General features: G+C 40.8%; 1 protein-coding gene across 1 annotated transcript in view; it reads left to right on the plus strand.

The window, feature by feature from the left end:
• Positions 1 to 12,768, plus strand: part of LOC146812810 (alpha-2-macroglobulin-like protein 1) — a 630,734-nt gene that overhangs the window by 254,892 nt on the left and 363,074 nt on the right. Inside the window, exons 17-18 of the mRNA XM_085615203.1 lie at positions 2,797 to 2,967; positions 4,462 to 4,558. Of these exons, the coding sequence (XP_085471329.1) occupies positions 2,797 to 2,967; positions 4,462 to 4,558 (268 nt within the window). The remainder of the gene's footprint in view (positions 1 to 2,796; positions 2,968 to 4,461; positions 4,559 to 12,768) is intronic.

Genomic DNA, 12,768 nt, shown 5'->3' on the forward strand with positions numbered 1-12,768 from the left:
ACCACACAATGCCACTGCACACTACACAATGCCATTCCATACCATACAATGCCACTCGACTCCACTGAGTACCATTTCACTCTATTTCAGTCAAATGCCTCTCCGCTCCACTCAATGCCACTCCACTCAATGCTACTCATCTTCACTCCACACAGTTCCACATCACTCCATGCCACTCCGCTCAGTTCCACCCCACTATACACACCACCCCACTCCACCCAGTGTGACTCCCCCACACACAATGACACTCCATGTCACACAGTGCCACCCAACGCAACTCCACACACTGCCACACAATACCACTCCACTCCCCACCACACAGTGCCACTTCACTCCACGCCACACAATGCCACTCCACTCTATGCCACACAATGCCATTCTACTCTGCACCACACAAAGGCACACCATTTCAATCTTCATCAACTAATGCCACTCCACGCAATGCCACTCCACTCTACGCCACACAATTCTACTCCTCTCCTTGCAATCCCACTCCACTTCATGTCACACAGTGGTGCTCCACTCCATTCCACACAATGCCACCCCACTCTCTACATGCCACACAATGCCACTCCACCCCACACAATGCCACTCCATGTCCCAAAGTGCCACTCCACTCTACGGCACACAGTGCTACTTGAGTCCATGCTGCACAATGCCACTGAGCTCCATGCCATACAAAGCCACTCCACACCACACAAAGCCTCTCGGGTGGTTGGTGCGCTATGAAAATCAACATAACATAACAAAACACTACACTCCAATCCACACCACACAATGCCACTCCACTGAACTTGACTTCAAACAATGCCACTCCACTCCACACAATTCCACTCCACACCACACACGGCCACTCCACTCCATTCCACAACATTCAATGACACTCAACTCCCTGCCCATAAAGCCATTCCACTCAGTGTCATTCCTTCAACCTCCACTCAATGCCACTCGAAACCCACAGTGCCACTCCACTCCATGCCACTCCACTCCACTTCATACCACACAATGCCACTCCACTCCACTACACAGAATGCCACTCCACTCCACACAATACCACCAAACACCACAAAATACCAATCCACTCCATGACTGCCACTCCACGTAATGCCGTCCCACTCCATGCCACTCAAAGTCACTCCACTCCATGCCACACACAGTCACTCCACCCCATGCCACACAATGTCACTCTACTCCACACCACTCCAACAAACCCAATAGTTCTCATATAGACATAACCTATTGGCTTTGCCAATCCTTATTTCCTTTCTGGTGTTTGCAGCCCACTTCAATACACCCCTTGGGAAAGTGTAGACAGGATGTGAGCCGGAGTTGTAGAGAGGCTTGGCTCTTCAAGGTGTTACCATATTGCTGTGTGCCTAGTTGTATGGTCCTATATCTGTATGTTTTTTCACTGAATGACACACCTAGTGTTTTTTCTCCACCATCACCTGCAGGTGCAAAAACGACAAAGTCAGTAGTTTAGTGTTAACAAACCCGCTCATTCAAATGCACTGAATTGTTGGCACTCTTGTTTTCTTAAAGTTAATCTATAAACCGGATCTCATCTGATCAGCACAGGAACTTGTGAGAGGGATATTCAGGGTGGCGAACAGTAAGGCATGATGGGAGCAGAAGTGAGTAAGGAATGGTGTAAGGATTAAGGGCCTTATTTATGAGTCCTTGCAGCAGTTTTGCGCCGCCATTGCATCACTTTTTGTGATGCATCGGCAGAGTAAAACGCCCCCTGTTTCGCCATATTTACAAAGTAACACATCACTTTGTAAACCCCTGCGCTACCTTATACCTGCGTAAGGTATAATGTATGCAGGGGGCGTTCCCATGCAAGTAAGCCTTGTAGAAGTGATGCAGTGAAATCTATGAGATTTCACTGTGCCACTTCTAGGACGGAAATAGGTCAAAACCTTACGTCTGCCTCATGGCAGGCATAAGAGTGACGGAGTGCTATATTCATAGCCCTCCCCCCTGCATTGCTGGAGTTGCATCACACTTCTGACACAATTCCAGCAATGCGTTATATTTTGCGCCAACAGATATGTCAGTAAAACTGACGTATCTGTCATTCCTTACGACATGATGCATCATACAGTAAATATGACGCGTCCATCATGTCGCAAGGAGGGCGCAATGAAAAGTGGAGCATTGCTGTTTTCACGCAGCTATGCGTCACTTTTCATAAATAAGGCCCTAAGTATGGAATGATGTCAGGTAACGAGGATACTGCATAATGTCTGATATTTCTAACATTACCTGCAACTACTTTCATTTTTATATAGTTGGAGTACCTGCACATAAAGACATTTTGATTATGGGTGGGGGGTACGCTGGTGCAGGGACAGACAGAATTATCTTTGCTTCCGGAATCCTTGGACTCAATGGAAGTGGAGGTTGCACACTGATAAAGGTGATACTTACAACATTAAAATGGTTTAGATAAAGATGCTGTATAGTGACTGTGTTTTAGATCTGCACTCTCTTCGTGGCTTTAGGTGGTAGTGCAGAGGCAAGGATGGTTTGCCAGGGGCTGAAGGTATGCAGCGGATTGGGCATTGCCAAGTCATTTTCAACATTAGAAAATGGTTCTCTGGTGGGTCAGTCTCTAAAAGGTTTCCTATTAGATGGAATGTGTGCAAAAAGGCCTATAACTGTGGGGACCATTCCCAGAGTCTTTAAGAGCTGAGCATGGCCTACATAAATGTATCTCTGGAACTCTTCCTTTGCCCTCTGCCTAATATTGTCAGAGATAACAATGCTGTTTTCTTCCTGGCTACATTCTAGGTGTACTCCATGTTCTCATTCACCGGCCGGACAGGATACCCCAGTGAAGTGGATGAATTTGTGGTGCAAGATCCCTGCTGGACTCCTATTATTAATCCCCTGCCAAGATCAGCCTTTCAGAACTGGATGCCTTACCGTCCTCCGGATATTGATGTCTTCTATCTCTTCAAGGTGCCTTCCTACCTCTTTTCATTCTGGCTTTACAGTCCTCATTGTAAATGTTTTTTGGATTGGTCATTTAATTGCAGAGCAGGATGGTGTAAGCAGAGCAGTTAGACGGGTACAGCTTCACTGGATTGTAATTATGCATTTTTTCATCACTTCTATGGGTACATTATTCAATCCTGAGTCTCAGTTTGAGAGACAGCAGTTTTACCACTAGAAATAAATAAATGTAGGTCTTATTAATCATATGACAAGTCTAAACAAGAAACACATTATACCTAGTGGGCTGTATTACATTGGGGAAAGGGAAAAACAAATGTTAATGCCCAAAAGTATGGGTGTAGTTAGCCTAGTTTTTGCAGCTGTTCCACAATCTTGTTCAACAAAAATAGGCACATATGCCTAACTCCTAATGTCCCTGTCTACTTTTTGGACCGGCTTCAACCTTTCACTGTACTTAGAATACAAGTAAACAACAATGGTAAATGCCAGCACCTGCAGCATTCCTATTGGCTGAGCCAATTTCAGCATGTCATATAGGGTGCAAATAAAATCAACTGTACCATAAACAGCAAAGGTAAACCCTTTGATTAATGTTCTTGGGTTTTGTCAAAATAACTACATCTAATAGTAAGTTGACATGTTGGCGCTTCCATAAAACAAAAGGATTCATTTAAGGGAAGGACAAAATGGGTTTCCCACCAAAAAGGCAGATGTTCTCTCCTCCCTTCGGTTGCCACTCGATTTAAATGGCCACTGAAGATGGCATTCCGAATGGCAGAACCCCCTTTACCACTGGGAACACTCATTTGGCAGACCCGGTGTTGCCATCAGTGATATCTGGCAAAGCTACCAATGCAGAGTGGCCCGTCAAACAATGTCGACTAGTGTATCTCCTGTCCAGGATTGGCATTGAAACCATGGTGGTCACATATGTTGGGAGAAAACTTCCAGAGTGTGAGTGACACTTTAATCTGTGTGTCCTGGAAATTGACCTGCATTTCTATCACCAAGACTCACATGTATGATAACAGTCCCGCCATGACACCATGGCTAGAAGGATCTGCAGCCATGGTCTTGTTTTCCCCTTAGGAGGCACCTGCCCTAGCGACAAAAGCCGTTGCACAGAAAATATTCCCACCACGATAGGTGGTGTCCATTTACCCAACACTAGGAATTAGCAGGTAGGTTCACTGCACCGCCAGATGGTTCAGTGATGGATTCACAAGTCTGAAATTAGTCATGAGATACTGTGACTGCAGTGATTGACAAGACGAGGTTTCTTGCTGAACTTGAGGTGATAGGAGAAGATGGAGAGGGAAGTGGGGTTTCAAAGGAATGAGGGGAGGACTGCAGTTATTTATGGACTCAAACAGACAAGCAATGCTGTGCGGTTCATCATCAAAGTGAAGAGGAGTGTGCTAGAGTGGGTTTAAACATCTTTTGTGGTAATTCTACTCCCTGCCTAATCACTAACTTGCTTATTCTTTTTTGGAACAGCAAAGCAGTCTAAAGATCTTGACAAACTGTGATATTAAGAAGCCTGTTGAGAAACTAACTGGCAGGCCACGTCCTTGTCCACTTTTTGCTGAAAGAAGTAAGAAATGCACCCCCTTTCTTTCTTTTCTTACCCCCCAAAAGTCTCCCTTTCTGCTCTTCTCCTCCAAGCATGCTCTCCCTCTCCACTCTTTCTTTATGGCAAGATTATGTGATAGTAACTTGTTACAATTTAATGTACATTGTGCTTTGGCAATACTTTGGTAAAATGCATTGCTAACAGCCATTGAGAGCACAGGTTAGATTGAGTCATGTACCTCCTTCTACCCAGACCAAGGCAAAAATAGGGCCCACAGCAAAGCTTATAATTGAAGGGCACCTTGGTGAAAACACGCTGTAGCAAATCCTTTGATACTTATTTGTGTTCCTCATTATTTGAGGGGGCATTGTGTTCTCCTGGAGGACTCCATACTCTACCCTGTGCCTGAGGAATGGTTCAAGAGTGGATGATGCATCCCTCAACCTCTTGAAAATGATGTTCTCTTTTCAGGGGATCCTCATCAATAGTCATAATTATATATATATTCACTGAAAAAACCATGGGTTTCACACACGTTATAGTTAGGAATTAGCATTTAAAAAACCTTAGAAATTCAATGAAAAAACCAAAGGTTTCACACACGTTATAGTTAGGAATTAGCATTTAAAAAACCTTAGAAATTCAATGAAAAAACCAAAGGTTTCACACATGTTATAGTTAGCTGGACATTTCACTCGTAAAAAACCAATGAAATTCCCCCGTTATAGTTAGTTCAGCTAACTATAACTCGCGCGCCCGCAATGCACTACTGATGACGTCACAAATTACATCACTCATGACATGGTCACTGACATCACTCATGACATCACTGATGACATCAGTGACATTTGAGATGTCATCAGTGATGTCATGAGTGATGTCAGTGACCATGTCATGAGTGATGTAATATGTGACGTCATCAGTAGTGCATTGCGGGCGCGCGAGTTATAGTTAGCTGAACTAACTATAACGGGGGAATTTCATTGGTTTTTTACGAGTGAAATGTCCAGCTAACTATAACATGTGTGAAACCTTTGGTTTTTTCATTGAATTTCTAAGGTTTTTTAAATGCTAATTCCTAACTATAACGTGTGTGAAACTGTTATACCCTGCATAGTATTTTCATATCTTGCAGTTTACCAGTTCACCTGCTGATCAGCCACAGTGTGTGTTTGGAGTAGAATGTTGAGAATGCTGTGATGCTTAGAACGTTGGGAGTCTGACTGGGAGAGGTATGACAGTTACAGATGGGCTGAGCAGCAGGCAGGCTGCTCCTGGTGGGGTTTGATACTACAAAGGTGGTTTGCTGTGGCATAGTACCAAGGACTGACTACTGGGCTAACCTACTTTACCTTATCCTGTTACCTGTACTACCTGTTGGATGTACCTGTAAACCAACTTGCTGTACTACTGGAATAAAGGTACTAAAGAACTTACATGGCTATCAGCGTCTACTTCATGTAAGAGTACAACATATTTTTGGCGACGAGCGAGAGTTGGAGACTTACTCACTGCCCTACATGCCCTTGAAGATGATGTAGGAACTAGAAGAAGAAATTTCAAACAGCGCAACAAAAGAAGTAACTCAAGATGACACAAGCAACAGAAGAAAGTGGCACAGCACGCTTCGCAGCCCCACCAGTGTCCTGTACATCGGACAGCCCCTGCAACAGAGTGCTGTACAGTGTGGTTGTGCGTACACCCACAAGTTCTGCGCCTAAAAGGAAAGTCAATGTCTTGGTAATATTTGTCCACAAGTACTTAGGCGCAGCAAAGATCAAGACAAACATGGACTGCTGTTTAGCGCCATATTTTGATGATGCCTGGTGTTGGCGCTACTTTGGAGGTGCATAAAGACTGATTTTAAATTTACAGTTCACTCTGGATACAGTGCACGTCAAGTTTGACATCTGGAGGTGGTTTTGAGAGGTTTGACAAAAACGATTTTGCCTCATGGATTTACGTGGTTTGCATTCATGGATCTACCATGTTTCTCATGGATCGTATGGATGTGTCCTCTCACAACGATTTGTTTTTAAAAAAATGCACGTTTTGGGTCTTTCTGCGTGGAGAGTCCACACGTGAGAGAGTGTGCGATGTGCAGTGTCACTGGCTAGTGGTGGTCGAGTACGAGTTGCTCTATGGAGCGGCAGGTGAGACTTGTTTTTCATTGATTTTTAGTCCGTTTTGAGACCTCAGGTCGCGGTGGTTTCCAACCGCCTATTTAGTTTTGAATACAAACGTTGCACGAGCTTTATTTGGCGCGTGAATTCCTACCTTCATGAAGACGCTGCCTGCTTCGTTTTGTCTTCTATGACGTTTTCCTTGTCTTGCACTTCCTGTTTTGGACGCTTGGCACACACAGCGTGCCGTGAGCCATTCGACGCTGCGTTAAAAAACGTGCCGCCATTTTGTGACTTTGACATTTATTATCTGCCAACCACGTAAATCAGAACCACGTAGTTTTGCCAATCGTTTTTTTTGTGCACTATGTTCTAAATAAAGTTACATGAAGCAGGAAGTTCATCGAGAAGGTTGTCTCAATTGGTGTGTGAGCGCGCTGCTGATGATCCAGGTGATTGATTGGCACACCGGCGAATAGTAGAACTTTTGGTTCCTGCAGTAGTAAAAGTATCCGGAGGCAGAGTCTTGTTCCCGCTTCACGTGAACATGTGGAGAGTTGAATTCAGTGATGGTTCCTGTTTCAGGACATTGGTGCTGAACTTTATGGTGTCACTGATGGGAGCGTCGGTGAATTTACTACAAGAACGATGGAAGTGTTCGGGTGAGAGATCGCTCACCGGTGTGGTAAATACAGTATATAGATATGTTTTCCATTTAAAGTATTGGCAAATTTTATGTGTTGTTATTTAGTGTAGTGATATGCCACAGTTTTTGTCCCTACATATGGGTTGGACATTTATTGTCGGGGTGGTTATCACAGGTTTTTCCCTAGTTACGGGGATCAAGTTTGGTTTGTGCTCATCACACTGTATAGTGCCCTTAGGCAAGGAATGCCCTATTAGTGTTATTGGGCAGAGGCTACACGTGTGCCTGGTTTAGTTAGTGAGTGTAAAGTTGAGGTGTTTTGTCTTCAGTGGTTCATTCTCCACAGGTTTAGTGCCCTTACGCAAGGGATGCCCTCTTAGTGTCTTTCATGGGCTGTGTTTACACGTTCCCTTATTTTAGGGATGGGTATGGGTTTGATTCTAGTTCCTTCCCATTTAGAGTTATTGGAACCCCTGTTCTGGGGTGGGTATGTGGTCATGTTACACATTAAGCGGTACACGCGGCCTTTTTATTGAGGCGAGTTGGTGAGTGAGATTTCTACTCACAGTTCCCATTTTATAGGGATGGTCATGGTCTGGGTACGAGCCCCTTTCCATAGTGCGTTACACACAGCCTTTACTAAGGTGAGTTTATGGGTTTTGTTCCCATTTAAGGTTTACTGATTAGTTCTTTTTGGTAACCCGGACGCGGGTCATGTTTTCATGGTTTCCACCAGTTAACATAACATTGTACCCTCTCACAGGGTTGGTTTAGTTTTATGGGTACGGTTCCCCTACACAGGGTGTATATTCTAGTTATTTGGTCCTATATTCATTGTTATAGTCTTAGACCCTTATATTAGGGTGGACTTTAGGGTCATAATCCCAAGTTTCTGGTACCTCACAAGAGGAGTGAAGGTTTGGTTTCAATCATCTTCACAACGTAGGTAAGTTTCCTTATGCTAGGAACTTTGCTTTTCATTGGTTACCTTTCATTAGGGATTGTACTATAGGGTTGGTATGTGTTGGATGGGTCCCATGCTCTTCAAGGTCATTCCTACTCAGGATGTGCATGCATGGGAGTTAGACTCAAATACAGTGGCAAGGTGGTTACCTTTTGTCTAACGCAATGACACTTTCTCATTTTGTTTTTGGGAGAGGATGGGTTGTTGTACTCAATTTTTACAATTGTTGTATATTATCCGTTCTCTACTTTGAATGGTTCATTATCTCTCGTGATGTTCTTAATTGCACATCCCTGGTTTTGATTCATTCTTTTCATGGGTAATTTTGCTATGTTTGAGATTTGGCAATATGTGCATTATGCTTCAGAATGTTTTATAGATTGAGTTGGGTCGTGGGGTTTGATTCCCTTTTGCTATACGCTACTTATTGTCTCAATCTGTCATATTCTTTTTATTGCCTTTAAATCTTTCGTGTTGTTTAACACTTTTAGGCATCTTTGAGTTTTGAATCATTTTATTATAAGTGTATTTTCTTTTTGTGTGTGGTTTATTCATATAGCATTGTTGTATTCCCATAGTACAAATGTCACTTTTGTTTTTCATTTTAAAAGAAGGGGGATATGTTATGCCCTGCATAGTATTTTCATATCTTGCAGTTTACCAGTTCACCTGCTGATCAGCCACAGTGTGTGTTTGGAGTAGAATGTTGAGAATGCTGTGATGCTTAGAACGTTGGGAGTCTGACTGGGAGAGGTATGACAGTTACAGATGGGCTGAGCAGCAGGCAGGCTGCTCCTGGTGGGGTTTGATACTACAAAGGTGGTTTGCTGTGGCATAGTACCAAGGACTGACTACTGGGCTAACCTACTTTACCTTATCCTGTTACCTGTACTACCTGTTGGATGTACCTGTAAACCAACTAGCTGTACTACTGGAATAAAGGTACTAAAGAACTTACATGGCTATCAGCGTCTACTTCATGTAAGAGTACAACAGAAACCTTTGGTTTTTTCATTGAATTTCTAAGGTTTTTTAAATGCTAATTCCTAACTATAACGTGTGTGAAACCCATGTTTTTTTCAGTGAATTTGCAAGGTTTTTTAAATGCTAATTCTTATATTTACCTTTTTTTTTTTTTTCAATGTTTTTTACATATTTTTATTTTAATTTTCTATCCTTTTTTAAAGACTATGGTTAAATTTTAAAAATTCTACAATATAATTTTTATTTTTACCTTTTTTTTAAACTAAACAGGTAAGATTTATTAGTATAACATAGTGTTTTTTTTCCCCTTTTTTTTTTTTTAGTATTTTTTAACGTGCGCGTACGGTAAGCGCACGTCTTGCTTTTATTACGTTATATTTCTACGCTGTTTGCGTTCATTTACGCAATTTGCGTAGACGTACGTCACGCGTGCGCAGCGCGTAACGCGTACGCTGCACGCGCATGTTACGCGGAAGTGAAGGGGTGTGCCTGTTTTGCGCATGCGCGCGTGCGCGTGTCTTTTTTACGCGCATGCGTACTTTTTCCGTAAGCGCACCGTAAGCGTAACGTACGCGCACGGTAGGTCATGTGATCAAGAAACAAAACTTTTGATTGGTTTAAAGTACTTTCAGTTCTAGAACTCTCCTACACCACACCCATTCCCCTCATTTCTGCTTGTGATCCCTTAGGAGAAGGAGCTGAGTTGTCTTTGTGATACGATGGCAGAACAGCAGACCTCTTCTGAGAGTGAGGCTAGCAGCACTACCTTGAGGCAGAGAAGGAGGAAACAAAAGAGCTCTTTCATATGGGAGTATTTTTCTTTTCCAGAGGGCAAGAAAAAGGTAAATGCACCCTTAGTGACTTGTAAGCTTTGTGACCGTGTACTTTCAAGAGGGAATCCCAACAAGAAGTATTCCTTCGGGAATCACACCATGTTGAGACACCTTCATGATGTACACGGTAGGACATATGCTCGACATACTGAAGGTAACCCTTCAGTAAGTCAACCAAGCACATCCACAGCAGCTCAGCCTGGTCCATCATCTGCAGGGCCGAGTCCATCTTCGGCAGGTCAGCTGAGCCCTTCATCTGTGGGGGGAGCATCTCCTTTTTCTGGTCCTCTGGAAACCAACCATTGGTTTGCGAGGGTTACTATGCGGTGCGCCACTTGTCATGATCTAATTTGTCATAGGGAGACCAGTGTTGCCCTAGTGAACAATAAAATAGATCAGCACATTTGTCGTACCGACTAATATTCCCATTCTTTCTTTCCTCTGTCCCTGCATGAACACAACGGCTCTTTTAAGAGCCAACCTTACCTTTCAACTTTTTTTTATATATTTTTTTAAACTTTTTTTTATTTATTTTTTACCGTACGCGTACGGTACGCGTAATTTTTTTTTTTTTTTTATAAAAACACTAAAAATCAATTATCACATTACAAGGTCCTTGAGAGACTACAATGAAAAACTGAAAATGTGACTGTGGAGAAGTGGAAAAAAGGGACCATGAAATTTTTGACTTACCATACCCACTCAAAAAATTATTTATTAATTAAAATTTAATTTTAATTGCTTTAAAAATGGTTCAAGTTTTCGAAAATTTTCTATCTCAATCTGAAAAAAAAGAAAAAAGTATTAATATTTAATAAAACATTTTATAATACAGTACACATATTTACATATTTTCCCAAAACAATTTTTTGCCTTTTTTTTGCTGTTTTCAGAATATATTGCATTTCACTATAAATCGTGAAAGCAATTGCATTCATCACTTAACAGCGGGCAAAATAAAAATAACAATCTCAAAGATTGTTTAAAAAAAGCCCAGAATCTCTTCTCAGTTAAACATAACATTATCGAAATGCAAAATATTATTCATTAAAAATATCATCTAATAACAAAAACTATTTCTAAAAAATACCGTCTGACAATTTTCTTACAGAAGCATAATCTCAAAAATAATATATCTCAAATAAATCCACAATACATCTAGTTTCCTTTCTTTTAGGCCAAATGTTAATTTTTGAAATTAATTTTTGATTAAATTTCCAACGATAATCCAATAAAATTCCAAAATTTAAATTGTACAGATGTTACCGATTCTCTCTAAAATTTTGGTTTCCAAAAGATTAATTAGGATTTAATTAAGTCCACAATAAAATTGGATACCTTTCCTTTAGGCCAAATGGTAATTTTAAAAATCTTTTTTGATTAAATTTCCAACGGTAATCCAATAAAATACAAAAATTTAAAGTGTACAGAAGTAACCGATTCTCTCTAAAATGTTGTTTTCCGAAACATTAATTAAGAATTATATAAGTCCACAATACAATTGGTTACCTTTCCTTTAGGCCAAATGATAATTTTAAAAATCTTTAAATTTGAAAATTCCAATAGTAATCCAATAAAATGGTAAAATTCTTTTGTACAGATCTTGCCAAGTTTCTCTAAAATTTAGGTTTCAGTAAGATTAGATAGGAATTTGCTAAATCAAAAGGCAAACGTTGCTTGAAAATCAATTGTGAATCATTACACATTGTCCAGCCTTTTTCACATTTAAGATAAACTGTGTAATGTCCAGAAGTAACAGTAGGTCCTTCATGGAAAATTATTGCAACTGTTACAAAAGTTTTTCCTGAAATTGATAATTGCTGTCCTGTAAACTTCTTTATTAAAGTATCCAATTTTGAACCATCAGCTCTACATCGTTGCATCATTAAAATTACATACTGTCCGTATTTCTTTAAAATTAACGTTGAAAACATGTCAGATTTACACTCACTGCATTCCATGCTATGATTAGCATCTTTAACTAATTTAGCAAAAGTGACTGTTTTACTCTCTGGCAATGTTAAATAAATAAACCTTTCAGAATCAACATTAGAGCCACATGTATTGAAACAGTTTTCACAACTATGTTCCCATTTATAAGAGAGACCAAACATATTTTCAATGGGAACCCCTTCTTCTTCCAGTACCTGAAGAAAATACAACAAGAATTCCTGTGCGTCTTGCTGTACATTTTGAGAAAACTGTGTACATCCTGAACATACATCTAAAAGTTTTCTAATTTCAGTAGCACTTTCTATTTGAGTTTTATCATTACTCAGCTTTTGAAAAAGGAGACTCAACTCAGAACAGAATCTTTTTCTCTGATTTACTATTATCTGCTCTTGCAAACTTTCCAGATAAAATGCAACATTCAGCACTACATTAGCGTAGCAGTTGACACCAGAGCTATTTTCAAAATGACATCCTACAACCTCTTCTTCATTTTCCTTTTTCTTTTTGCTTGCAATTACATCACTCCTCTTATTTTTCCTCCTCTCTACATCCTCATTACAGATATTCTCATTTCTCCTTTTACGAGAAACTACACGTTCCTCTAACACAGGATACTGACCTAAATGAGGAGCATAGGTTCTTCTTAATCTATTATACTCCTTTACACAGTTTGTATCTGCACTAACTTTTGAATCATCAAAGTCTATCATGAATAGGCCAGATAATGT

This window comes from Triturus cristatus, chromosome 7 (genome assembly GCF_964204655.1).
Source record: "Triturus cristatus chromosome 7, aTriCri1.1, whole genome shotgun sequence".
NCBI classification, from domain to species: domain Eukaryota; kingdom Metazoa; phylum Chordata; class Amphibia; order Caudata; family Salamandridae; genus Triturus; species Triturus cristatus.